General features: G+C 40.4%; 2 protein-coding genes and 1 pseudogene across 10 annotated transcripts in view; 1 reads left to right on the top strand and 2 right to left on the bottom strand.

Annotated features, from left to right (window-relative positions):
- Positions 1–3103: 3103 nt before the first annotated feature.
- Positions 3104–27442, bottom strand: LOC138737133 (ADP-ribose glycohydrolase OARD1-like). 6 transcript variants are annotated; one of them, XM_069887693.1, is made up of 6 exons: positions 27317–27442; positions 15992–16049; positions 13858–13958; positions 9948–10006; positions 8074–8183; positions 3104–3589 (listed from the first exon to the last, which is right to left on the bottom strand). In XM_069887693.1, exons 3-6 carry the CDS (start codon positions 13901–13903, stop codon positions 3487–3489), a joined length of 318 nt encoding a protein of 105 aa, XP_069743794.1. In that variant the 5' UTR covers positions 13904–13958; positions 15992–16049; positions 27317–27442; the 3' UTR covers positions 3104–3486. The 6 variants fall into 6 exon arrangements, with proteins under 6 accessions (XP_069743794.1, XP_069743793.1, XP_069743796.1 ...); XM_069887692.1 differs by having other exon boundaries at positions 13858–13962; XM_069887695.1 differs by having other exon boundaries at positions 27308–27442.
- On the bottom strand, positions 13982–17735 carry LOC138737377 (ADP-ribose glycohydrolase OARD1 pseudogene; annotated as a pseudogene).
- LOC138737132 (zinc finger CCCH domain-containing protein 6) overlaps positions 26449–27722 on the top strand; it is a 33744-nt gene continuing 32470 nt past the window's right edge. Inside the window, exon 1 of one of the 4 annotated variants that reach the window (XM_069887688.1) lies at positions 26449–26645. The gene's annotated coding sequence lies outside the window, so the exon portion shown is untranslated. Of the gene's footprint in view, positions 26646–27322 lie in introns of those variants that run through there. The other 3 variants (XM_069887689.1, XM_069887691.1, XM_069887687.1) reach the window with 3 other exon arrangements.

Below are 27722 nucleotides of genomic sequence, written 5' to 3' on the forward strand. Positions count from 1 at the left end.
TTTCGGAATCCTTTAAGTTAACTTGATCAACTCATCAAGGTTGTCCTTTATCACCAGCTTTGTTTGCGTTAGTGATTGAACCTTTAGCACAGTTTATAAGACAAAATACACAGATACAAGGTATGAAAGTTTTAGATGAGGAGTATAAAATTAATTTATTTTCTGATGATGCATTGGTGTATTTAATAAACCCAGCTCAGTCACTTTTGCACTTGAAGGAATGTTTAATACAATATAGATGTCTTTCTGAATATAAAGTTAATTGGGAAAAAAGTGAAATATTACCAGTAAGTGAAGGAGATTATTCAGTTTATAAGAATATTATTAATTTCAAGTGGACTGATCGAATTAAATATCTGGGTATAATTATGAATGTTAATTATCAATCTTTATATAAATTAAATTATGCTCCATTAATGAAAAAAATTAAAACTGATTTAATTAAATGGTAAGATTGACCTATTAATTTAATGGGTAGGATAAATACAATTAAGATGAATATCTTTCCGCATATACAATATTTGTTTCAATCTATTCCGTATTTACTTGATAATTTTTTTTTGAGATTTGAATAAAATGGTTCGGGAGTTTTTATGGAGGGGTAACTTTTCGAGAGTAGCTTTGAATAAATTAACTTGGAAACATGAGTTAGGGGGACTCTGTTTACCACATTTTCAAAATTATGAAGCAGCCCAACTTAAATTTATTAGTTCATTGATGGATTTAGTACTGCCTCCTAGTTGGGCTAAAATTGAGATGGCAAGTATTTCTGAATTTGAAATACATCAATTTTTGTTTAGATGGAATATAAATTTGTTACAACAATATAATGTGCCTATACTAAAACATTTAATGAAGTTATGGATAATGACAGGCTCCAGGGGTAAATTATCGGCTTTGACTCCGTTGTATAATAATCAACTTATTTCTTTTTCAATACATAATCAAAGTTTACTGCATTGGAGATTTAAAGGTGTGAAAAATTTGGGAGATTGTTTTAAAGAGGGTAAGTTTTTGACTTTTAATCAGATGAGGGAAGGTTTTGGTATTGATAAGAACTCTTTTATTTCTTTATTATCAAATTCAATCTTTGGTAAAATGTGTTTGGCAGAGATATGATTTTACCTAAAATGACTAAATTTGAGACTTTCCTTATGAAGGTTCCAGAGAAGGGTTATATTTCATCTATGTATCAAATATTACAGGATGATATGGATAAAAAGGGTTGGAATAGATCTAAAATTAAATGGGAAGCAGATATTGGCTTTATTTATTCTGAAGATGATTGGTTAGATATCTGTTATGATAGTGTAACTAGATTGATAAATGCACGTTATGCAATGATTAATTACAATTTTTTACATCAATTATATTTGACAGCTGAAAAATTAAGAAAATATGGTTTTAATGAATCAGATTTGTGTTTTAGATGTGGTGATACAGTTGGAACTTTTTTTCAGGCTGTTTGGTTATGTATACATATACAATCTTTTTGGAAGAAAATTCAATCTTTTTTAGAATACCTGTATAAGATTAAAATAGTTTTAGATCCAACAGTATTTTTATTGGGTAGTTTGCAATCTCTGAAAGGCTTGGGATTAGATAAGTTTCAGCTTGCTTTTGTATATTTCGCTTTATCCATAGCGAAAAAATGTATTGCTAGTACGTGGAAAGATACAAATATGATTGATATTAATAGATGGCATAATGAGGTGAAATATTGTTTAATAATGGAAAAAATTACATATGTTTCACATGATAATTATAATTTTTTTATTAATAAGTGGTTGTTATACTCAGAATATTTACATTTCAATTTATATTGTTAGATTTTAATATGTATATTTAATTTTTTTCTTTAATATTTTTTCTTTTTTTATGGCTCTCCTGAGGAGAGTTGGCTGAAGGGGGGTGGATTCTTTTCTTTTTTTCTATATATAAAAAAATCTTTCATGTTTATGTTTAATTGCTGCATGTTATATATTATTTGTTTTTTGAATTAATAAAGTTTTTTTTAAAAAAGCATTTTCTTTACAAAAAACAAAAAAAACCTTTCACCCTTTCACAATATAAATCCGTCATGGCTCACATTTATGTTAACCAAAAAAAAATTCTCAATGGGGTAATCACTTTCATTTATAGAATAGCAGCAATTTTTAATTATCCTTTTTATTATTGTATTTATAATTACAATTGGGCCCCTATATGATCCAAATATGGCTGTCACATTTTTTAAGTTGTATATAATTTTTTTTCCAAAGGTATAAAACTATTCAACTCAGCAGTCCATCATGCTCTATCTAGAGGGGAGTCGGATTTCCAAGTAATCGCAATACATTTCTTAGCCACTGCTAAGGCTATTTTAACAAATGAAAATTGGAATTTAGTTAGTTTATTACTTATTTTAATGAAATTGCCCAAAGGGTAAAGTTCTGGGTTGCTTGTGAAGGCCACTCCCGTTATTCTTGTTAATATTTCAGTAATATCCTGCCAGAAATGTCTCACCACATAGCATGTAAAATTGTTCCTATTTCTATCCCAAACCTAAAACACCTCTGTTATTTCAGATTTTGATTTATGCAACTTCTGCGATGTGGGATATAATTGGTGAGAAAATTATATTACTCCAATTCATATCTTATAATTGATGATGATCGAGTTGTTTAAGATGATGAGAGAGCCATTGATCGTGGAGATAGTCAGAGGCTTTTTTTTTCCCAGGGCTTAAATGGTTGGCACAAGAGGACACGGGTTCAATATGCTTGGGGGGGGGGGGGGGGGGGGTGGTAGGAACAGAGGAGATGTGAGTGGTAAGTTTTTTTTATACAGAGTGGTGTGTGTATGGAATGGGCTGCCGGCAACTGTAGCGGAGATGGATACGTTAGTGTCCTTTAAGAGACTTTTGGATAGGAACATGGAGTTTAGAAAAACAGTGGGGCTATGGGAAAGCCTAGTAATTTCTAAGGTAGGGACATGTTCGGCACAACTTTGTAGGTGAAGGGCCTGTATTGTATAAGTTTTCTATGTTTCTATGTCTATTCAGTTTTGTTAGACTTTGTTAGAAATAATATACTGTATCATATACAGTAATTTCATGGTAACACCAGTTTCAACAAAAAGTTTAATTCTCATAAATGCATACAGTAAGGATATGAAAGCAGGATCATTCATATTGCAAATATGTATTAATGCAAAACTGGTTGTCACATTGATAAATCTCTGAAGAAAATTCTTGAATTACCTCAGATTTTAGAAACTGCTCTAACAAAAATGAATTGCCTGTTTTTCTTCAAAAATTACAATCCATTATGGGAACACACGGCACTGAAATTTGTGATTGTGAATATGGTGAAATTCAGACCTGCTTACAGAAATAAAAAAACAAACCATCAAATAATGGGAATCAAACAGGTAACTGACAAATGTACCTATCTCTCCTCAACAATATTTTTAAAGTCACCTAATGAAAGTCTCATACACATATTTTCACAAAGAGTACACAGTAATTGTAATATTTGTGCTTTTAAAGACTTCTTGAATTATTGCAGAAACTTTGTCCCACTCCAGGTTGTCCAGTCCACATCCAATCCTGCAGAGAAATAGTAATATTTGTAACAAATTACCCATAATTTGAGTTTCCAAACAAATACAAGATAGTTAATGAAATGGAAAGCAGTCAGGAAACAAAATAATAAATGCAGATTAATAGTGAACCACAGTTAAAAAAAAATCATCAGGACAGATCACAATGGAGCATATTAAGGGAGGAGAGGAGGGAACTCCACAGCTCCAGGCTCAATTACAGCCAGTGGTGGAGCAACTGAAATCCTAAATGCCCAATGACAAAGAGGCTACTCAACAGTGGACAACTTTTCACAGACTGGGAAGTTCAAGGGCAGCAACCAGAAGCAATCTTCTCTGTTTAGTTGCAGGTAACCAGTAGTTTTATTAAAAAAGACACTGAAACTAAATGCACAGAACAGGTGATATTTGTTGTGTTGCTTGCAATGAAGATTGAGAGAAGATTTAATTGAGGTACACAAGATCATGTGACTTAGACCGAACGAACGAGGGGCATTACTTGCCAATAGCTTGGAGGCACCGATTTCAGTTCATTGATGGGAGGAACAGCAAGGAGCTGAGGTGAAACCTGAGGCAGAGGACCGGAATTCACTGCTAGAAAGAGCAGTGGAGGCAGAAACCCTCATTACTTCAGAACTCGAGGAGTTGAAATCTACAGGCAATTGACAGAGCTGGGAAGCAGAGTAACATAAATGTTCACTTTATGTTTGGCGTGGACAATAATTGCTCAAATAATGTCCTTCAGTGTCACAAATTTTTGATTCTATGGTCATCTTTGGAACTTTGGGTCTCAATGGAGAAAAATCAAAAAAGATTTTTGTAGATTAAGGCACATGGAGTGGGAGTCAGTGAATAAGAAAGGTCAACACCAAAAGATTTCTTGAGAATTCCAGACGATTATGTAAACTCAATGGGGGAACCTTTAAATTGTTTCCTTGTTGTATTTGCAGGAAGTTAGGGTTGCTGAATGCCTACAAGAACCCAACTACTGCTTAAGATTGGACAGATTGAATGACCCAGGTGCTGCCACTGCCCTTCAAAATATGCTGCAATAATTATGTACGTTTCCCATATCCGAAATTTGGTTTACAGAAAAGATCAATTATCCAAACTTTTTTCCCAGCGATGACATGACATCACAACTTGAAAAAAAATTTTCATCTAACGTGCTCATGTGGGGCTCTGACACACCGTTAGCACCATTTTGAATCCAACGGAGCTCTCGTGTATCGTAATAATGGCAAAAAGGTCTGCAGATGTCAGTGAAAAGGAGGAAGCTTTTATCTTATTTTGTAAGCAGAGATCACACTGCTTTTAAGTAAAAATTAAACATTATTTGATGTTTGAAAAGCCTTCCATTGTTTTTTTTCCATTTTTGTTGGGGGTTGATTAAAGCCATTATTCAGTTACCCGAAAAGTCCAGTTCACTGAAATTGTCCAGTCCCAAGTTTTTCTGATGTGGGGAAACATATTGCAATGATGATAATAGGAGAACCAGAAGTTTGTGTAAGTTTCTAACTTGTGTGGTATCACTGCATTCGACTGTGTGTTCTATTTGTAAATCTGTAGTATAAAGAGGTTACAAAAGATAACTTCAACTCCTGGCTGTTTATTTTACTCATTTAAACTTTTATGTCATCTTTAAGCGACAACACTCCAAACAATAAGCTACAGAAAATCACTCTGAGCAGATTTCACAGAGATTACTCATACAGTGCCCTCCATAATGTTTGCGGCAAAGACATTTTTTTTTCCTTTACATTCCCCCCCAGTTTTAAATTTGTAATCAAACAATTCATATGTAATTAAAGTGTACATTCCAGATTTTATTCAAGGGTATTTACGTACATCTTGGTTTGACCATGTAGAAATTATAACACATTTTATACATAGTCCCTTATTTCAGGGCACCACAATATTTGGGACATAGCAATAATAGTAATTATGTTGAGTACAATCAAATCCCCATTATCCAGAAATCAATGAACCGGAAACTCAAACAACCAGCAAAAAAAGGGAGAGGAAAGAAATAAATTTAATTAGACTGGGAGGATGGACCCCATGGAAGAGTGCTGAGACTTCATTGCCCACACCCAGGGTTTGCCCCACTAAACCAGCAATGCCCCTCCATGAGCATTCACTGTTGCTATTTGCATGGAGGTGAGCCAGGTTGTCAACACATGGAAGGCGCGTCGAGGGCCTGACCAAGACACTTGCGTAGAAGTGTTGGTTTGTCAGCGTGAGGAAGGTGCACTGAGGGCCTGTCCAGGACACTTGCATAGAGGTGGGTCAGGTTGTCTGCACGAAGAAGGTGCACCGAGGACCTGCCGGGACACTTGAGTGAAGGTGAGTTGGGTTGTCAGCGAGAAAGGTGGTAAAATTTCAATAAAGTTGCATTGGGGATGAAATGGTGATGCCCAGGATGAAGGGCTGGTCAATGCGACTCACTGCTGGAGCGACTTTCCCAGTGTCTCCCTATCCATGCCTATATTAGTATTAGGTAAGGTTTTATCTGTAAACTTGGGGGAGAGGGGGGTTAATAATGACTCAGCGTGATTAGTGTAGCGGCACCAGCAACTGAGGTTCGAATTTAAATTTTGTGAAGTATGGGAATTACATGATTAAAGAGAACTTTGCATAATTAAAGACTGACTTTTTTCAAATTACTTTACATTTTGCACTGTCTTTTGTCTTTTAAATGGTGTATTCTTAATGCAGGTATCTTAATTAGGCGTTGGAAGAGTGAGTCTCAGTCAACCGGAAAATTTGCATGTCCGACATCCATGATTCCCATAGGTGCCAGATAATGGGGATTCTATTGTATGCAATCACCAGGTGCTGAGTATCTTCATTGATGTTACTCTGCCAGGCCTCTAATACAGCCATCTTCATCTTCAGCTTGTATCGGGGGCTTAACCCCTCAAGTTTTCTCTTCAGCATATGGAAGGCATACTATATTGAATTTAGATCGGGTGACTGACTTGGCTAGTCAAGAATTTTCCAGTTTTTAGCTATGGAAAAACTCCTTTGTTGTATGTTTGGGATCATGGTCTTGCTGTAAGATGAAGCACTATCCAATGAGTTTGAAGGCATTTGCTCGAACTCGAGCAAATGTTTCAATATACCGCAGAATTCATTTTGCTACTGCTATCAGCAGTTAAATCATCTATGAAGATAAATGGCAACCATACATGCCCAGGCCATAATACTCCAACCACCATGTTTCACAGATGAAGTGGCATGCTTTGGATCTTGGGCAGTTCCTTTTCGCCTTCACACTTTGCTCTTGCCATCACTTTGATACGGGTTCACCTTGGTCTCATCAGTCCACAAGACCTTTTTCCAAAATTCTGCAGGCTTTTTAAAATACTTGGAAAACTGTAATCCGGCCGTCCTATTTCTGTGGCTAACTAGCGGTTTGCATCTTGCAGTGCAGCCTCTGTATTTCTGTTCATGAAGTCTTCTGCGGACAGTAGTCAGTGACAGATCCACACCTGCCTCCTGAAGAGGGAGGGATTTGAGGATTTTTCTTCATTATGATGAGAGAATTCTTCTGTGATTAGCAGTGGAGGTCTTCCTTGGCCTACCAGTCTCTTTGCAATTACTGAGCTCATCAGTACGCTCTTACTTCTTAATGACATTCCAAACTGTTGATTTTGGTAATGTAAGATTTGAACGATGTCTCTCACTGTTTTATTCTTGTTTTTCACCTTCTGGCTTCTCTGACTTTCACTGGAACAACTCTGGGTCTCGTGTTGTAAAATGGCATCTACAGGCTCCAAAGGTGATCAAAAACTTTGAAGCAATCACAACTCTTTTATCCCTGCACCAATGAAGCAATTAAACATATCTGAGTACTCACAAACACCTGTGAAGCCAAATGTGCCCTAAAATGGGGGGAGAAAACTAGATATAAAAAGTGCTTTAATTTTCTGCCTCTACCAATTCATAATTGTTTTAAAGCAAAATATCTTCTTTGCATTCTGCATTATTAGCCTCTTGTGAATGGGACAGAGTTGCTGGTTCCGAAGACATTTTGTGCCTGCTATGTGATCAACTCTTGGTTTATAGCAAGTGTGATCTTTCTTCATTATATTTTATGCATAAAATTAATACTGTACTATAAATATCTCTCAGCCTAATGGTGACGTGTCCTAGAACCCTCTAATTTAACACACTCTTCCATTTGTCAATTCACTATATCCACTATAAAGAAATCTCTTGGTGCCTGCCACATTGACCACCGCCAGTGAGCTGATATCGCCTCAAACCGTGCATCTTGGCGCCTCACAGTTCGGCGGGCAGCAACCTCCTTTGAAGAAGACCGCAGAGCCCACCTCACTGACAAAAGGCAAAGGAGGAAAAACCCAACACCCAACCCCAACCCACCAATTTTCCCCTGCAACCGTGTACAAGATGTACAATGCTTAAGAAAGACACACATTCAAACTGTGTACTAGCAAAAAAAATAAACGTGTCTATCATTTTTACTTGGGCATTGAGATCTTCAAAATTCCATTTTCCAAGCAGTGGTCCCTCATGGCCTTGAGGCTCTTTTGCAGATCGTCATAGGCTTTATCTGCTGCTAATGTTTTGGTAATCTGTATAAAAAAAATGAAACATTCAAAATCAGGCAGTCTCTCTTAACTGTCTACACAATCAACTGATATCATGAGAAATCTCAGTGAAACATACACCAATCGTTGCAAGGCTTGGCAGGGCAGATGTATTGTTCCCCTTGTATCAGGTTTCTAAAACTGGAGGACACAATCCCTTAAGGGCCAAAATGGGAAGAAAGATCTTTACTAATGTTTGGAATTCTTTACCCAAGGCCCAAAAAGCCTCGGACAATGAGTATATCCATGTGGAACATGTTAATCTTTAGCTGTGAAATATATATTTCTTAGTAAAGTCAGTTAGTCGGGGTCACACACAAATCACATCACATTTACAGAGATTCACAGGGAGAGTTAATTTCGGAGTTGCTAAGTCTGGAAGAACAAGACCCTAATGGAACGGAAGTGGGTCTTAATTGATTCTAAGACAATGGGTGTGTCCATAGCATTATGCTGACAGCTGGTCCAATTAAGCACGTTATTCCTCGTGTGACATGCTCAGACTTTACGGAGTCATAAACTTCTTGCACAGAGATGAGGTCAGATGTGGATGTGAATCGATAATTTGAAGGAAGGTAAAAGGTCATCCACTATGAGTTGTGTTTTGAAGAAATGTCACATCATTTCAGAGAAATATACATCTCAAGGCAGAGAGAGACATTTTGAAACCAGACTGAAGAAATTGACCCTCCTGTGAAAGCCACAGGGTTAAATCAGTCGTCTCTGGAGAGAGGAGATGCTCTTCTGTTTTGTATTATCCTTATCGTAGGAGATACTCAAAATAAGTGGCTTTAAAGTAAGTAAGACCACTTCACCCTTGATTAAGAAAGAAGTCATCATGGAAAACAGACTGTAACTCTTGGGCAATCACTCGTATGAAGAAATATCTCTCATCAAAAGACTCGTGAAATTAAAGGGATCTGAAAACATGATATTTAGAAGTGTTTTATAATTACTTCTGAACTGTGATGTAAAAATCTTCAAGCAATACAAGATATTTGATGCTGAAGTTTAAAATTGACTTTTCAGACAAGCTCAATCTTAATGGTTTGGATTTTGACACATACATTTGTGCATAGTGGGAATTAAGTTAAAGTTCAGAAATAAGGAAGAAAACATTGTTATTAATAATTTAATAAAAAAAATTACTTTGAATTTACCATTGTCTAGTGAATTTTCCATTGCTGTTCCTTTGTTAGTATTAATAAAATTTTATTCGTTTGCAACACATGACATAGATTTATGGTTACCAAGGGAATCAAAATATATATCGTTAAGGTAGGAAGGTGGAACTGAGGTAAAAAGATTAACAACAATTTTATTGAAGAGCAGGGCAGGCATAAGGTGCAGAATCACCTATTCCAGCTTCTCTTATTCCTATAATATTTCATGACCACTTCTGAAAATATGAGGATTAATATTTATAATCAATCTTAGTCATTTTAGCTCTATCAACTATTTTTACAAGTAATTATGGAAATATTCATCTGATTAACTATATAACCATATAACAGTTGATGACATGGAAACAGGCCATCTCGGCCCTTCAAGTCCACGTTCAGGTATTGAAGAACCATTGGCAACTGGAAGTGTTTTACAACCGACAAAGAATATTAAATATTTATCAAAAGAAACACACCATAAAAATATTTCCATATTTTTCTGTATCTTGCCAAGACATTTAAATAAATTAAATGAGCAAATTATGATCTAATTTCATAATCAGTTAAAAATGTCTGAATCAATTACCAAGTAATAGATGCATCTCTGATCTTTCTGTAGTACTGCAACATCCCCAACTTTTTTTTCTGCAAGGTAAATAAAGCACGAATTGAAAATGATCTTGGCTAATATGAGAATACAATGAGAAACTTGATGAATAAAATAATTAAGCATACACATGAACAGATACAAGTTCAACTCCTAATGGTAATAATAATGAGACCCATTTCCAACTTTGTTACGATATTTTCCACATGATAAATCTAGCAAACAGATCATGGCTTAACCCTCAACTTTTATTATGATCTCTGTACAAGGCTGCACACAAACTCAGATAGCATCGGTACCTGAAATATCGAAAGTCTATTTACTGTGCAGATGAAGAAGTATCATAAATTAAACTCTGGATGCTGCAAATTTGATTTGAAAGAAAATATTGGAAATACTCAGGTCAGGTGGTATAGGTGACTGCAGATTTAATGTTTTTGATATGTAGTACAGGGTGTATTTCATCAGAATACGAGATACAGTAAAATCCCCACTATCCAGCACTTCAATCAACCGGCAAAAAAAACCCCCAGAGAAAATAAATAAATATTTTTTAAGCAAGATTAGAATAAATACAGTTTTAAATAAAAGTTTAAAATTGTAACAGTAAATGTTCTCTGAAGCCACACTCAACCCCTTGAGAACAAACTGTTAGCCAGCAGAGCATCCTGGTCATGGCCCGCCGGCAGCACTGTTTGAATAAAATGGCAGCACACAGGATGAAGAGCCGGCTGATGCTACTCATGGATCTCCTTCATCAAGGGCTCAGAAGTGGAGAGGGTCGAGAACTTCAAATTCCTGGCTGTCAACATCTCTGAGGATCTGTCCTGGAGCCTCCATGTCGAGACAGTCAGAAAGAAGGGCCGGCCAGTGGCTCTACTTTGTGAGGTGCTTTAGGAGATTCGGGATGTCACCAGACGCTTGAAAACTTCCCCAGATGTACCGTGGAGAGCATTCTGGCTGGTTGCATCACTGTCTGGGATGGAGGTGCCAACTCTCAGGACAAGAAAAATCTCCAGAACGTTGTTAACTTGGCCTGCGACATCACAGGCACCAGATTTCACTCCATCGAGTACATCTACAAGAGGCGGTGTCTTCAAAAAGCAGCCTCCATCCTCAAAGATCCCCACCACCCAGGACGTGCCCTCTTCACTCTGCTACTGTTGAAAGAAAGGTACAGAAGCCTAAAGACGAGCACTCAGCGGCACAAGGACAGCTTCTTCCCCGCTGCCATCAGATTCTTTTTGTGCATTTTTTTTTATAGTTTATATTATGCACTGTGAAATACTGCCTCAAGACACCAAATATCGTGACTTGTTCATGACAATAAATTCTGATCCCTATCCCTGACTGGTAAAAGTCTTTATTTTTCTCACTATATTATTAGGTACACTAGTAAGGGTTTAATCGGTAAACTTGAAAGAGGGGGCTAATTATGACAACAGCATGTTTAGCTTAAGGATTAGTGCAATGATGTAAAAGTACTCGCAAATGGGCTCAAATTTAAAGGAAGTCAAGGGTCTGACCAGGACACTGGTGTGGAAGAGAGTAAGGTTGTGCTGAGGGTCTGACTGGACACTGGTGTGGAAGTGAGTCAGCTTGTGCTGAGGGTCTGACTGGACACTGGTGTGGAAGAGAGTCAGGTTGTGCTGAGGGTCTGACTGGACACTGGTGTGGAAGTGAGTCAGGTTGTGCTGAGGGTCTGACTGGACACTGGTGTGGAAGAGAGTCAGGTTGTGCTGAGGGTCTGACTGGACACTGGTGTGGAAGAGAGTCAGGTTGTGCTGAGGGTCTGACTGGACACTGGTGTGGAAGTGAGTCAGGTTGTGCTGAGGGTCTGACTGGACACTGGTGTGGAAGAGAGTCAGGTTGTGCTGAGGGTCTGATTGGACACTGGTGTGGAAGAGAATCAGGTTGTGCTGAGGGTCTGACTGGACACTGGTGTGGAAGAGAGTCAGCTTGTGCTGAGGGTCTGACTGGACACTGGTGTGGAAGAGAGTCAGCTTGTGCTGAGGGTCTGACTGGACACTGGTGTGGAAGTGAGTCAGCTTGTGCTGAGGGTCTGACTGGACACTGGTGTGGAAGTGAGTCACTTTGTGCTGAGGGTCTGACTGGACACTGGTGTGGAAGTGAGTCAGCTTGTGCTGAGGGTCTGACTGGACACTGGTGTGGAAGTGAGTCAGCTTGTGCTGAGGGTCTGACTGGACACTGGTGTGGAAGAGAGTCAGCTTATGCTGAGGGTCTGACCAGGACACTGTGTGGAAGTGAGTCAGGTTGTGCTGAGGGTCTGACTGGACACTGGTGTGGAAGAGAGTCAGGTTGTGCTGAGGGTCTGACTGGACACTGGTGTGGAAGTGAGTCAGGTTGTGCTGAGAGTCTGACTGGACACTGGTGTGGAAGTGAGTCAGGTTGTGCTGAAGGTCTGACTGGACACTGGTGTGGAAGTGAGTCGGGTTGTGCTGAGGGTCTGACTGGACACTGGTGTGGAAGTGAGTCAGGTTGTGCTGAGGGTCTGACCAGGACACTGGTGTGGAAGTGAGTCAGGTTGTGCTGAGGGTCTGACTGGACACTGGTGTGGAAGTGAGTCAGGTTGTGCTGAGGGTCTGACTGGACACTGGTGTGGAAGTGAGTCAGGTTGTGCTGAGGGTCTGACTGGACACTGGTGTGGAAGTGAGTCAGGTTGTGCTGAGGGTCTGACTGGACACTGGAGTGGAAGTGAGTCAGGTTGTGCTGAGGGTCTGACTGGACACTGGTGTGGAACAGAGTCAGCTTGTGCTGAGGGTCTGACCAGGACACTGGTGTGGAAGTGAGTCAGGTTGTGCTGAGGGTCTGACTGGACACTGGTGTGGAAGTGAGTCAGGTTGTGCTGAGGGTCTGACTGGACACTGGTGTGGAAGTGAGTCAGGTTGTGCTGAGGGTCTGACTGGACACTGGTGTGGAAGTGAGTCAGCTTGTGCTGAGGGTCTGACTGGACACTGGTGTGGAAGTGAGTCAGGTTGTGCTGAGGGTCTGACTGGACACTGGTGTGGAAGTGAGTCAGCTTGTGCTGAGGGTCTGACTGGACACTGGTGTGGAAGTGAGTCAGCTTGTGTTGAGGGTCTGACTGGACACTGGTGTGGAAGTGAGTCAGGTTGTGCTGAGGGTCTGACTGAACACTGGTGTGGAAGTGAGTCAGCTTGTGCTGAGGGTCTGACTGGACACTGGTGTGGAAGTGAGTCAGCTTGCACCGAAGGGACAATGGCGTTGAGGTGAGTCAGGTTGTCAGCACGAGGGGAGGGGGTTAATTATGATGGTGGCAGGATTAAGTGTCGTGCTAGCGAAACACTGTTACAGCACCAGTGATGGGTTCAAATTTAAATTTTGTAAGTTATAGAAATTACCTGATTAAAGTGAACTTTACAGAATTAAAGACCACAATACTGATTTTTTTTTCAAATTACTTTACATTTTGCATTGTCTTTTGTTTTTTTTAATGGTATATTTTTAATGAAGGTGCATCAATTAGATATTGGAACAGTAAGTCTCAGTCAACCAGAAAATTCACAAATCCAACACCATGATCCCCATAGGTACCAGATAATGGAGATTTTACTGTATTTGCCACTAAAATGAAGCAAGTTATCGATATCTATTCAGAGAGATGCAGCATGAAGACATGCCCTTTAGAGCACTGAGTCCGCACCACACATCAACCAGACATTTTTACACCAATCCCACCTTAATCCACTTTATTAACACATTTTTATCAACTCCCCCATTTGGAATGTGGGAGAAACTGGAGTATCCTAGGAAAACCCATACAGTCACAGCGAGAAGATGCAAACCTCATGGACAGCCCCCGAGGTCAGAATTGAGCCCAGTCTCGGGAGCGATGAAACAGGGTCATTACCTGCAGCCACTGTGCTATCTATCCGTGCAATAGATTGAAGTCCCATTTTTCATAGTGAGCGAACAAGAGCTTGTATGAGCATGCAAACTGAAGGCTTTCATCTGTCTTAAATTAATCAAGCAGTCAGAGTCACATGTGAAATTCATACTTGAGGAAGTACATCTTCAACAAGATCACAAAATATAGGAACACAAGACGCCCATTGAGTCCACTCTGCGATTCTATCATGAGCTGATCCATCCTCCCACTCAGCCCCACTACCCAGCCTTCTCTCGTAACCCTTGATGTCCTGACCAATCAAATGCCGGTCAATCTCTGCCTTAAAAACACAAATCAAGTAACTCTGCAATAATAGTTGTTTTTATAATGCGTCTGAATGTGTCAAAAAAAAAATTGCAAATGTCGCAAATTAAACCTGTATTTGTATGACTACAATTTTAGCCTCTTTTGAGTTTATTGTGCATTTGGCTTGAATTTATTGCTGTAGAGATGCCAAAAATATTTTGCAAATTGTTTACTTATGTCAAATGATACAAAGGAACAATCTCTATACCAGTTTCCCCTGAAGCTCTGGCAACTGTTTTAGTTGGCACGAGAATATTTTTTTTTAAAAATACTGACGTTCTTCATCTTCTCCAGTGGGCATCTATCCTTCTTACCAAAACTAGAAAAGTTAATGAAACTATGAATTTTCCAAGGCACTCAAAACCATTGAGCAAAGGGCCACAAGTCAAGTTTCTTTGTGTTCGGAATCTATTTCAGCCTTGCAAATAAACTTAGGAATTTTGTTCTGCCTTCTAAACGGAATCGGCTCAATTCTTTTTGATTTCATTGTACAATTCTACTTCATAATGCATCAGGTCTTACATATGTATCAAGTCGATTGAAGCTAGGCTCAGCCTGCGATTTCCCCAAATTACTACAATTTTTTTTGCTTATGCTGTATCTCTCTGTGACACTATGGACAATTCAAGAGAAGCATCCAAATAGGTCACTACTTGCTCAAAGTTCTTTAGAAAGAATAAAGAATTAGGAAAAACTGGCAAAAGCACATCCCTTCCTATGATATGAAAGGGTATTTCAAGTAACGTCACTTTTCTGATTCTGATTCTGGAGTTCCTCAACACATCCATACTTCTTCTTGAACAAGACTGCTATCCCTGCCTCCTTTGCTGGTGCAATGTGCCAGTGCTTCCTTCTCCAGGCACGAGAACAGATCGCCTTGCACATAACACACCTTAAAGGTCTATAAATTACCAATGAAAGGACACGGCTGAATGTTCAGGATACAAGAAAGAGCTGCTGTTCAAAGTCTTATTATTTCATTAAGACAGAAACAACAAAGAAATTAAAATAGTGAAAGGCTATTCTCGTCACTAACTTTAGATCGTGTGACACCAACTAATTATAAATCCATTATTATTGAGCACATGGTATCTGGCAATAGCAGATACTTATGAGAACATATTGACAAAACAATATTTCAAAGCTCTGATAGATTAACAGTAAAACATGAAAATCTTCAGATACCACGATTGAAGTCAAAACACAACGCTGGAGAAACTCAGCAGGTCAAATAGTGTACTTTATAGAGCAAAGGTACATAACCAAAGGTATGAGCAAAATATAGACAGGTGCCTGAACAAAATGGTGAAGGGGCAGGGGGAGGAGCACAGTCCCACAAGCAGGAGGTAATAGGTGAACATGGGGGGGAGGGAACACCAGCAAACAGGGGAAGGCTCTGTAAAAGGAGAGGGAAAGGGAGTAGGCTAGCAGAAACAGAACAAGTTGATGTTAATGCCATCTGATTGGAGAGGGCCCAGACAGAATATTAGCTGTTGCTTCTCCAATTTACAGTGGCCTTGGTTTGACAGAACGAGGCCATGGACAGACACTTCAGCATGGGAGCAGGGCGCAGATTTGAAATGGTTGGCCACTGGGGAGATCCCTGTCATTGATGCGGTCATTTGTAGAATAAGCTCCTTTTTTGTTAAACCATGCTTTAATATGTATTTCAATTTAAAGTGCAGCTCAAAATGATTTAGCATGATCAGGTGTAGGCAGTTGAAGGTTTTTGCAGAGGTACAGAACAAAAAGATAGTGCAGTGAATTTGGTCGGTAGATCCAGACTTACATTGCCCTCTTGTGGCTTGTCTGCAGAGCTCGTCATATTTTTAGTTTTTTCGTCCTTTCTGAAACAACAAAGTAAATATTTGGTTAATTGATTTATTCTTTTCTGTATCGCACTCCAGTGGCATCCTCCATTGACTGCACTATTGCAGTCACTTTTTTTTTGCACTAGGTTAAATGAGAATTTATTGTCACAAACATGTGACACGAAATTTGTTGTTTTGCGGCAGTGTTATTGTACTTTTCAGGTGCAAAAGTTGCTATAAATTACATTTCTGTATCTGCACTATTTTTAAAAATTAATTAATACAAAAGAAGATGACAGAGCAGAAGAAGCTGTTTTTTTTAACGATGGGTGTCCGTCTTCAGGCTCTTGTACCTCCTTCCTGATGGTAGCAGTGAAAAGAGAGCATGGCCTGAGTGGTGAAGGTCTGAGAATAGAGGCTGGTTTCTTTTCTTTTAATTTTTTATTTTTCACACAATAAACCACACTGACCAAAATACATAGACATTTTTCTCTTGAATATATAGTGTCATTTTCTCCCCTTTTTCCCCCTCCATTCCCTCCCTCCCTCTCCCCCTTCCCATTTATTCAAAGTTCAATCTATAAGATACATTAAATCCGTTAAACAATGTCGTCACTTAATAAAATAAACAGAAATTTTTATCTTTTACTTTTATATACTGAGTCAGTTCATTTCGTTGTCTTCTCCTTCTGTTATTTTAGGTGGTGGAGGTTCATGGTAAGATTTCTCTATTGTATTCCATGTATGGTTCCCAAATTTGTTCGAATATTGTGATGTTATTTCTTAAATTATATGTTATTTTTTCTAATGGAATACATTTATTTATTTCTATGTTGAGACACTGATTCTTGTAAATATCCTTGATGGAGTGAAGACTGGTGCCCGTGATGGCACTAGCCAAGTTCACAACTCTCTATAGCCTTTAACTGTGAATATTTTATTATCTATCAATTGCATTTATTTTCTCTTTTTAATTCAAGTCTTAGCTTTCCTATTCTTGTTAACTTTTTTTATATAAAACATCATTCAGCTTCAGCAAGTAATAATTTTAGTGCATATGTACATTGTACAATGTATAATGACAATAAGCTCATCATTATTAATGTAATATACAAGAGGCTTGAGTTTAAAATCTAGTCATACTGTGGTTGTTCTAAAATTGACACCGCTGGATTCTCCTATTGAAATTCAGGGATAGGGCTGAGGGTCCATTAAAGCTCTTAGGTGAATTAATTCATTTTTTTCTACTCTTGTCCTGGCTTAACTCTACACCTCAACCAACATCACAAAAAAAATTTGGTCATGATCAGGTTAGTGTTTCTGGTATTCTTTGTATGCTTTGCTACTTTGGTTGTCTCTGCACATGATATACCTTGTACAACCACTCATGACTTGCCTCATCCACCAGAGAAGGAAACTAGAGCTTTGCAGATAAAATTCACATTTTTATTTGACCTGATCTTCTATCTTCCTTTTATAGAGAGGAAAGAAAATTGTATCTGTTTCAAACACTGAGAATGGAAAATTACAAACAAATCAGCCATTCCCAAACTTTTTTTAGGACTCATTCAAAGTTTATGGGTCCCCCTTTCCCATGAAGTACGCCGTCTGCTTTTTGCTCACACCTTAACAAAAGAATCAGGCCTGAAACGTTGATTGCCCTTACTTCTGATAGATGATGTGTGACTTGCTGAATTTCTCCAGCATTTTTGTGTATGGCATTTTAGCTCTCTAACGGTTTGGCCATTTTTGATAATGAAATGAACAATTTTGAACAGTGTATTTTATTTATATCACATCAATTGTAATTTCTAAAATCCATCAGCAAACCCCTTCCCATTTTCCTGTTTCTGTGTCAAACACTGAAGCGCTGAATCCAAAATGAGATGCTACAATGCATCCAAAAGACGTATAAGGGATTAATTTGAAATGTTAAAGAAAAATAATCCAAGATTACATTATAAGAATGCATAAAGTAGCAACAACACAATGTTGAGCTGTTGTTTGAATTTTATTACTACAGGACAGGCATGACATTGTATGAAAAAAATTCAATACAATCCATTCATTATATATACGTGAATTTTAAAAATTACTTAACTAAATACAGTTAAATTTGTTTTGTTTCTAATTGAGTCTTTCAAAACTTGCTTAAATTGCCAATGTATTTTGTTTACCTTGCAATTCAGTTTCTGAACAGCAAGTAGCACTGTTGCCTCCACCATCTTCTTTGCCCAGCTGAGTCAGTCTGCTTTGATCAGAAGTATTCAAACAGCATCTTACTGCCATCCTTAGCTATCCTTATTCTAGCTACAAGCTCTCCATTTACAATTTTTAAAGCTTGTCTTCTCAATCCTTAAACCAGCACTTCTTCTGCATTGCAACCTTGTCCAGACCTCAAAAGGAAATATACTGAATGCACACATCTGAGAACATGAAGCCACAAATTATTTCTGCAGTAAGACTGTTCATTGAGAATAATCGTTACACCTTCTAAAAAAAAATCTCATATGTCGAACCCTTCTATATCCTGGTTTTATGATACAATACATTGTTTTCTGATTTAGCATACACTACTAATTGCTTGTTTAAGCAATAAGCAGTTGGACAATGCAGCCTGCTAATTGTCAACTAAATCCTAAAACACTCTTGCTCTTTTCTACTGTTTTATTACTTATACAGCAGGACGTTTTGAAGATAAGGGTAGTACAATACCCAATCAGAAAATCTACAGCAATGTGAAAGGAACTTTTAATTATTCATCTGATGGGTGTGGATACTGCTGGCAAAGCTGGTATGTATTGAACATCTCTAATTACCACCAAGCTGAGAAAGCTGCTAAAATGGGTCTATAACCATACTTTGACTAAACCAGACAGACACCAGATTTCCCTTCAAAATTTTTGTGATTTAATAAATTATAATGCAGGAGTTTGTTCTAAGACCAGCATTTTTATTTAATTATGTTTTTAATTTAAATCCCCTAACTGCTGTGGGATTCAGACCTGTCTCTGGATCAAGAGCCCAGATCTACGTGTGCTACACGATATAACTACTATTCTACTGCGCCACATAAAGATACCATATGTACATGTGTAAAAATCGATACCATGTAAAAGTCAATCCCACTTATTTTTGTCCCTGGCCATCACCCACCAGAGCTCCAGATGCCCTGGTCCGCGGACTCTTGCCTAGGCCCCGCCCACCCGAGCTCCCATCACCCCGATCATGGACCCTCGCCTCATCCAACCACCCATCTGAGCTCCCCACGCCCCGACCGTGGTCCCATCTGACTCTTGCCTAGGCCTCGACCACCCACCTGACGCCCTGACCCGCAGACTTACCACCCGGCCATCCGAGCTCTCGATGACCTGACTGCGGACTTAGCACCCAGTCCCGGCCGCCCGTCTTTCCATCGGAACTCCTGATGCCTGAAATGACGCAGGTACTTACCACACTCAAAAATAGTATGCATGTAATAGTCAACCCCCTAAATTTTACCCTAAAAATTGGCCCACAAAATTCTACTATTACACACATATATATGGTATATTTCTTTCTTTGGCTTGGCTTCGCGGACGAAGATTTATGGAGGGAGTAAATGTCCACGTCAGCTGCAGGCTCGTTGGTGGCTGACAAGTCCGATGCGGGACAGGCAGACACGGTTGCAGCGGAAAATTGGTTGGTTGGGGTTGGGTGTTGGGTTTTTCCTCCTTTGCCTTTTGTCAGTGAGGTGGGCTCTGCGGTCTTCTTCAAAGGAGGCTGCTGCCCGCCAAACTGTGAGGCGCCAAGATGCACGGTTTGAGGCGTTATCAGCCCACTGGCGGTGGTCAATGTGGCAGGCACCAAGAGATTTCTTTAGAGAATGCTAATATACAGTTAAATTCCACATATAAGTGATTCTGCTGCCGAATATTGTGGTGATTGTGAAGCGCCTTAGGATGTTTTATGGTTTTGAGTTACTACATAAATGTGTTTGCCCTTTCTTTTACATCATGACCATAAAAAGTATCGTAATTTCTCTCCAATGACTTTACTTGCACAATGAAACAGCTTAATCTTAATCTGTTGCTCACTATATTATCAGGAATGATGATGTTTTGCCTGTCTGCACCAGTATCTGACTTGAGAACATGAGCAGCAATCAAGCACCAGGTTCTTGCAAACTAGTTGAATATATTGGTTGGGTGAGGCTGAACATTAACTTGAGCAACAAAATATAATTTTCCTCCTGGACTGTCTTAAATCCACAGCATGAAATATTGAATTTTGTGAAACCACTCCTCTATTTAGTTCCATTGTTCCCATCTCCTTAACTTGTAGCTGTTCTCACTTTTATTTCTAAGTTTCCTCACCCCTACTGGTCCCTTCTGCTAACTGTCATCCATCACCATTTGGGCTCTCCCCAGCCACTCTGCTTTCCTGTCTGCCCCCCTTCCAACTTTCATCTCAATAAAGGGTCTTGACACTAGCAGATCATTTTTTCCATGGATGCTGCCTGACCAGCTGATTTCCTCCGACTTCTCTTTGTTCACGAAGATTCCAGGATTTTCAATTTTTTCTGTTTCTCAATGTATCAACCAAGATGAGCATACCTGAGCAGTTCTGTTTTCTGGGTTTCCTCTCCCACTGATACTAAATCACTCATCTGCCTGCTTACTATCTGTCCCCAGAAGGTGCAAAATGTGACAATGAAATGCAGCAATTACTGAAATGAGGGATCAAGCTGTACCCATTTATCTCATCTCCATTATGAAATAAAACATCTCCTTTCTTTCCCGGCTCAAGATCGTCAACCCATTTAGTTAGTAACCTTTCGCCTGGTTTCACAGAAAGAAGCAGCCCTCAAGCTAGATTCTACCCTCTTCTCACATTCCTTGGTTCCTTTAATTTCCAAATACAGTGAAACCTCATTAGAACGCGATTCTTTAATCCATGGAATCGCTTATACCATGGGGGTCCGTGGACCCCAAACATTGATTTTAGGATGTCAGGCTAACAACCACAAACTCAAAAATGGTCTCTTATAACTCATTTACAAGATGTGTTTTTAATATGTGGGGTTTAAAGGTCTTATTCTTGGGTTTGAGTCAGAGTTTTCTGTTTTCCTGCTTCCTGAATCATGACACATAAGCATCTGTTCTGCGACTCGGCTGTAATGCAGGATGAAACCTTGGACCCCAACTACCGCGTTCTAACGAGGTTTTACTGTACCTATCTATGATGTTTTACCAAGGCAGCTTTTGTAGTTGATCTTGTTGATTTTTCCCCTCGTCATGATCAAGTAATGAGAGGGAAAAATAGAAAATTTCTAGGACGCTGTTGGTTAACAGAATCAATTTCAACTTCTCAGCAAGTATATTTTAAATACCATTTACAACATTTAGGTTTATTGAACATTTTGCATGAGCAGGTCAGACCAAAGAAAGTGTGCTGACTGGCTGCATCATGGTCTGGTCTGGTATGGCAACATCAATACCTCTGAGTATAAAGCCCTACATAAGGTGATGGTCACAGGCTAGGACATCACAGGCAAAGCCCTCCCCACCATCGAGAACTCTCCAGGGTGAGGCGGTGTCTTAAAAAATCAGCCTCTATCCTCAAAGACCCCCACCACCCAGGCCATGTCCTCTTCACTCTGCTACCATCAGGAAAAGGGTACAGGAGCCTAAAGAAAGAGCTGTAAACATTGTCCAATACAATACAAAGAGGAAAAAAAATAATTAAAGTGCAAAAGTAAGTCCTTAACTGAGTCCCTGATTGAGTTTGTTGTTGAGCCACTCAGTGGCACAAGGACAGCTTCTTCCCCGCTGCCATCAGATTCCTGAATGATCAATGAACCAAAGACACTGCCTTGCTTTTCATACACTATTATTTTTTTATAGTAATGATGTAAGATGGTTATAATATGAATGTTTACTGCTGCAAAACACCAAATTCCATGATTTGTTCATGACAATAAATTCTGATTTTGGAACGCTGCCATCAGAGAGCAGCAGCAATCATCAAGGATCCACACCACCCAGCACACACACTGTTCTCACTGCTACCATCAGAAAAGAGGTTTAGGTATAAGGCTCACATTGCCAGGCTCAGGAGCAAATGCTACCCCTCCACTATCAGACTCCTCAACAACAAACTCAATCAGGGACTCAGTTAAGGACTTACTTTTGCACTTTAATTATTTTTTTTCCTCTTTGTATTGTATTGGACAATGTTTACAGCTCTTTCTTTATTTACATGTGTAGTTTTGTTTTTGCACTATCAATTAGTGGTAATTCTGCCTCACCCCAGGAAAAAGAATCTCAGGGTTGTATGATATCATGTATTTACTCTGACAATAAATCTGAATCTGAAGTTCTGAGCAATAAAATCTAATGTACATTCAAGAGACATTTGGACAGATATGTGAATAGGAAGGGTTTGGAAAGATATGGACCAAATGCAGGGAAATAGGACCAGCCCTGAATGCCAACTTGGTGAGCAGGGACTTTGGGTCAAAGAGCCTTTTCTGTGCTGATTGACTCTATTACTCTGGCACTATCTCAAATATAATAAGACACAAACACAGATTTCAGATTTTATTGTCAGAGTTACATACATGACATTACATACAACCCTGAGATTCGTCTTCCTAGGGATGAAGCAGAAGTACCACTTTCAAGCTTGTGGAAAAACCCCATTTGGAAGATGGGTTGTGAGTGCTTAGTTCAGCCTGGTTAAAGCCCTTGATTCTACTCTTGATTCTAAGAGGAGAGGACTGGCTGCCTTATGTCTCACTTGAAATGAGAGAAACAAAAAGGAACTCTGTGGTGACCTGAAAGAAAGAGGTTATCATCTGGAGAACCCTGAAGGGGGCAAGTTTTTTCCGCAAGACACCGAAGTGGCTGATGGAAGTACATCAGTTGTGGATGTCCTGGAACAACAAATCTCTCTCTGAAAACCGACAAGAACTTTCCTGAGCGGTAACCATTTACCTTTCAAGCACAAAAGCCTGGTGAACTTTGTAAATGTTAAATTCTAAGCATAGTGTAAGAATTGCCTGGAACCAGTAAACTTTGAGGAATGAGAAGTAAATCAAAGAACTTTTCTGAACTTACACACACATTACATACACATGTGCTTAGAATTAGAAGGGGGTTAAGTTTGGTTAGTTAATAGTAATAAGTTAAAGTTTCATGTTTAAAGATAATTAAAAGCAACTTTTGTTTAAGTATGCATTTGTCTTGGTGAATATCTATTGCTGCTGGGTTTTGGGATCCTCTAGGCTCGTAACAAGCGTCATAGTACATGAAATTTCTTTTTGTCTACTGCAAGGCAGACAAATTCGCCAACGGCAGGAATTGCGTAAACGCCTCTTAGAGTCAGAGAGGCTTACATCACCTATTGGTAATGAAAAAAAGAAAGAAAGAAATGTAAACAAACTGACTATGCAATACAGAGAAAATTTTTAAAAATCAATAAAGTGCAAAAGTAAGAGTCCCTGATGGAGTTTGTTGTTGATGGTGATGGAGTTTGACTGATGGTGGCGGGATAGCAGCTGTTCCTGAACCTGATGGTGAGTCTTGTAGCACCTACACCCCTTTCCTGATGGTAGCAGTGACAACAGAATGTGTACTGGGTGTTGTAAATCCTTGATAATTGCTCTGCTCTCAATGGAAGTGTTCCCTCGAGATGTTCTTGATGGTAGGGAGAGTTTTGCCTGTGATATCCTGAGCTGTGTCCACTACTTTTTTGAGGCCTTTATCCTCAGTGGTATTGGGGTCCCCATACCAGTCTGTGATGTAGCTGGTCAGCACACTTTCCACCACACCTCTGTAGAAATTTGCCAGGGTTTCTGATGTCGTACCAAACCTCCACAATCTCCTGAGGAATTAGAGGTGCTGACGTGCTTTCTTCATGTTCACAGAACTGATGAAAATTCTTTTGGAGTATTTAATAGCTTTCATATTTTGTTTAATAGAAATGTACAATCCTTGAAAATGAACAAGGGGGAGCCAGTGGATGTAGTTTACCTGGACTTTCAGAAAGCTTTTGATAAGGTCCCACATAGGAGATTGGTGGGCAAAATTAGAGCACTGGTATTGGGGATAGGGTACTGAAATGGATAGAAAATTGGTTGGCAGACAGGAAATAAAGAGTAGGGATTAATGGGTCCCTTTCAGAAATGGCAGGCAGTGACTAGTGGGTTAATACAAAGCTTGGTGCTAGGACTGCAGCTATTTACAATACACATTTTTGATTTAGATGAAAGGATTAAAAGTAACATTAACAAATTTGCAGATGACACAAAGCTGGGAGGAGTGTGAAATGTGGGGAGGATGTTATGAGAATGCAGGGTGACTTGGACAGGTTGGGTGAGTGTGCAGATGCAGTTCAATGTGGATAAATGTGAGGTTATCCACTTTGGTGGCAAGAACAGGAAGGCAGATTACTATCTGAATACTGTCAAGTTAGGAAATGGAGAAATACAATGAGATCTAGGTGTCCTTGTTCATCAGTCACTGAAAATAAGCATGCAGGTACAGCAGGAAGTGAAGAAACCTAATGGCATGTTGGACCTCATAACAAGGGGAGTTTAGTACAGGAGCAGAGAGGTCCTTCTGCAGTTGCACAGGGCCCTGGTGAGACCATATTTGGAGTACTGTGTGCAGTTTTGGTCTCCAAGTTTGAGGAAGGACATTCTTGCTATTGAGGGAGTACAGCGTTGGTTCACAAGGTTAATTCTCAGGATGGCGGGACTGTCATAGGTTGAAAGATTGGAGCAACTGAGCTTGTATATACTAGAATTAACAAGGATGAGAGGGGATCTGATGGAAACATACAAGATTATTAAGGAATTGGACACGCTAGAGGCAGGAAACATGTTCCCGTTGTTGGGAGAGTCCAGTGCCAGAGGCCAGTTTAAGAATGGAGTTGAGGAAAAATCTTTTTCACCCAGAGAGTTGTGGATCCGTGGAATGCTCTGCCTCAGAAGGCAGTGGAGGCCAATTCAAAAAAGAGTTAGAGTGCTCCTAAAGATAGCAGAGTCAAGGGATATGGCGGGGAGGGGGGGGGGGGGGGGGGGGGGGGGGGAGTCAGGAACAGGGTACTGATTGTGGATGATCACGATCACAGTGAATGGCGGTGCTGGCTCGAAACTCCTGCAGCTATTGTCACAATCTGATATTTCACACTAAAATAACAAATCTATCAGCAAAAAAGAACTTAAAGAAATAACTAATTTTGCATGGATGCCCGTCTTCAGCCTTTTCTACAATGTGACTGGTTTTAGGCTGATGCATAAATATAAAGCCAAGGGAAGATCTTTGGTACACAGTGAAAAGTATCTGCATGGAAAATAAATGCATTATTTTCTCCATAATTTACTGAAGGAAACTGCTGACCTCCTCTGTGATGGATTGAACTCCTTGTTAGAAGAATTAGCAAGGTTACCAACTGCAGATTAATAAACTAAAAGTTTGGTTGCCAAGAACTGCATGATTTCACAAGATCATCAAGGTTAGGAAACAGAAAGGGAAAATCAATCACAAACTTGAAAAACTTCATGCATCGGTGATTCCAGCTTGAAACAAATAGCATTAAGCATCACAATTATCAGACTTTTCTGAGATGGAAAAGTAATTTTAAAGAGTTTAGTGAGATGAACACTGGAAGTTCACCTTCATTCCGCACATTCCCCATGAATCCTGTTTGGCTTGCTGCACATTTCCAGCATTTTCTTTTTAGATCCTAATTAACCAGACTAGATCTGCTCTCAGATTTATTTTACCATTCTCTTAATTTACCTTCAAGTGGTCCTTATTATTTACCATTGCTTGTCTAAATTTTGCCAGCATAGTGGATGGAGTAACATGGATACTGAAAGATAGACTATAAAAGTCAGCCCAAATGACAATTCAACAATACTATGATTTGGTTGAGTGCTGCCAACAGAAATCAAGGCAGCTAAAAAGGATAGGTTCTGACAGACCTTCATAACCAGTATATTTTGCAATATAATTAGCATGACATAACTTTACAACCGACTTGCCATTCCTAATAGAAATTCCAGGAATAACACAAAGAGCTTCTTATTAGGCAAACAAATGTTTCTGCAAAAGGATCATTGTTAGGAAGAAAACTAATGTCCCAGGAACAGCTACATTCTTGTATCTGGGACCGGATTAAATGACACAAAGACCAAAGAATGCAGGTTTTCTTTGAATCGTGGCATAAACAAGATTTTGTTTTTAAACCGTGAAAGTCTGATTATTTTGAGATGCATTCAAAACGCAAGAAAAAAAAATTAAGGGATGAGCAGTCGAGGGGCTTCGACGAGGCAGAGACGGGGCCATGGAGGCCGCCATCTTGTGAGGGGGGGTCACGGAAAGACGTGGGACCGCCATCTTGTGAGGGGGTCACGGGAGAGACGACGGGGCCGTGGAGGCCGCCATCTTGTGAGGGGAAGCACGGGAGAGACAACTGGGCCGTGGAGGTCGCCATCTTGTGAGGGGAAGCTCGGGAGAGACGACGGGCCGTGGAGGCCGCCATCTTGTGAGGGGAAGCAAGGAAGGACGACGGGGCCGTGGAGGCCGCCATCTTGTGAGGGAAGCTCGGGAGAGACGACGGGGCCGTGGAGGCCGCCATCTTGTGAGGGGAAGCTCGGGAGAGACGAGGGGGCCGTGGAGGCCGCCATCTTCTGGGGGGGGGGGGGGGGGAGTAATCTCGGTCAACTTTTTACCGTCGAAAAGGGTCAGGCTCTGGCTCTTCGCCCAGACCTCGGGGCAACTGTGGGGCGCCAGTTGGCCGAACCATGACTCATGGTTTCGGGAAATGGCCGCTCTTTTCCATGGTCAGCGCCTTCCTCGGGAGGGTGAATCCTCTCAGGCCCGAAACGTCGGCGAGATTAGATTTTTTTTTCCTAAATCCCCTGTCGGGCGAGTGTCCGCCACGGCATTTGTGAGCGGCTTTTACCGCAAGCGCAGCGCCTGCCGACTCTCGTCGCTAAACCTTTACCCCCCCCCAAAAAAACCCGACGGGGACCCACAAAGTAGATGCGGGAATCACCCCTCCCCCGTTTATTTGGAGGAGAATTAATGGCGTCGAGAGTAAAAGAGGGGAGTTCCTTATTTCCGATCCTTTCCCGCCGCCATTTTGTCGGCGCCGTGGCTGCTCCGCGGGAACCCTTCCCCTCCCCCCCTTTTGCGTCGCCGACGGAATTAAAAGAGAGAGGGAAGTAGTGGGGGGTGGTTGGTGGGGGAGACGCGCAGACGGTGAGAGAAATAAGTATTTAAAAAAAAGGTTTCACCGACCCCACCTACCTGGATATCCATCCGCGCGCAGGCCTATTTTCTCGCCAGCCGCTGGGAGCCGACGTCAGCGGCAGGCGAGAGACGGACGGCGCCGACGACCAATCGCCGTCCGTCCCGTCCCACCAGTGGGCGGGGCGCTCCCGCCGTTTCCTGTGTGCGCGCGGGCGGGCGGGAGAGCGCGGGCGGGCGAGAGGGAGAGAGCGCGCGCCTCTCTGCCGCCGCCGCCGCACTAGAGAGCGTCGAGCGCCATGTTTGCGAGGAGTTAACCACAGCCGTGCGAACATTTCTCTCCTCTTTTGTCTTGTTGTTGCTCTCGCCAACCAATATCCACCAAGAACCCAACCGGCGGAAAAAGAGGGGTATCCAAACTCTTTAGAACCAATACGCAAACAGTTTTAACCAAATCAGAACTCGC

Source organism: Narcine bancroftii, chromosome 6, assembly GCF_036971445.1.
Source record: "Narcine bancroftii isolate sNarBan1 chromosome 6, sNarBan1.hap1, whole genome shotgun sequence".
In the NCBI taxonomy this organism is placed as follows: domain Eukaryota; kingdom Metazoa; phylum Chordata; class Chondrichthyes; order Torpediniformes; family Narcinidae; genus Narcine; species Narcine bancroftii.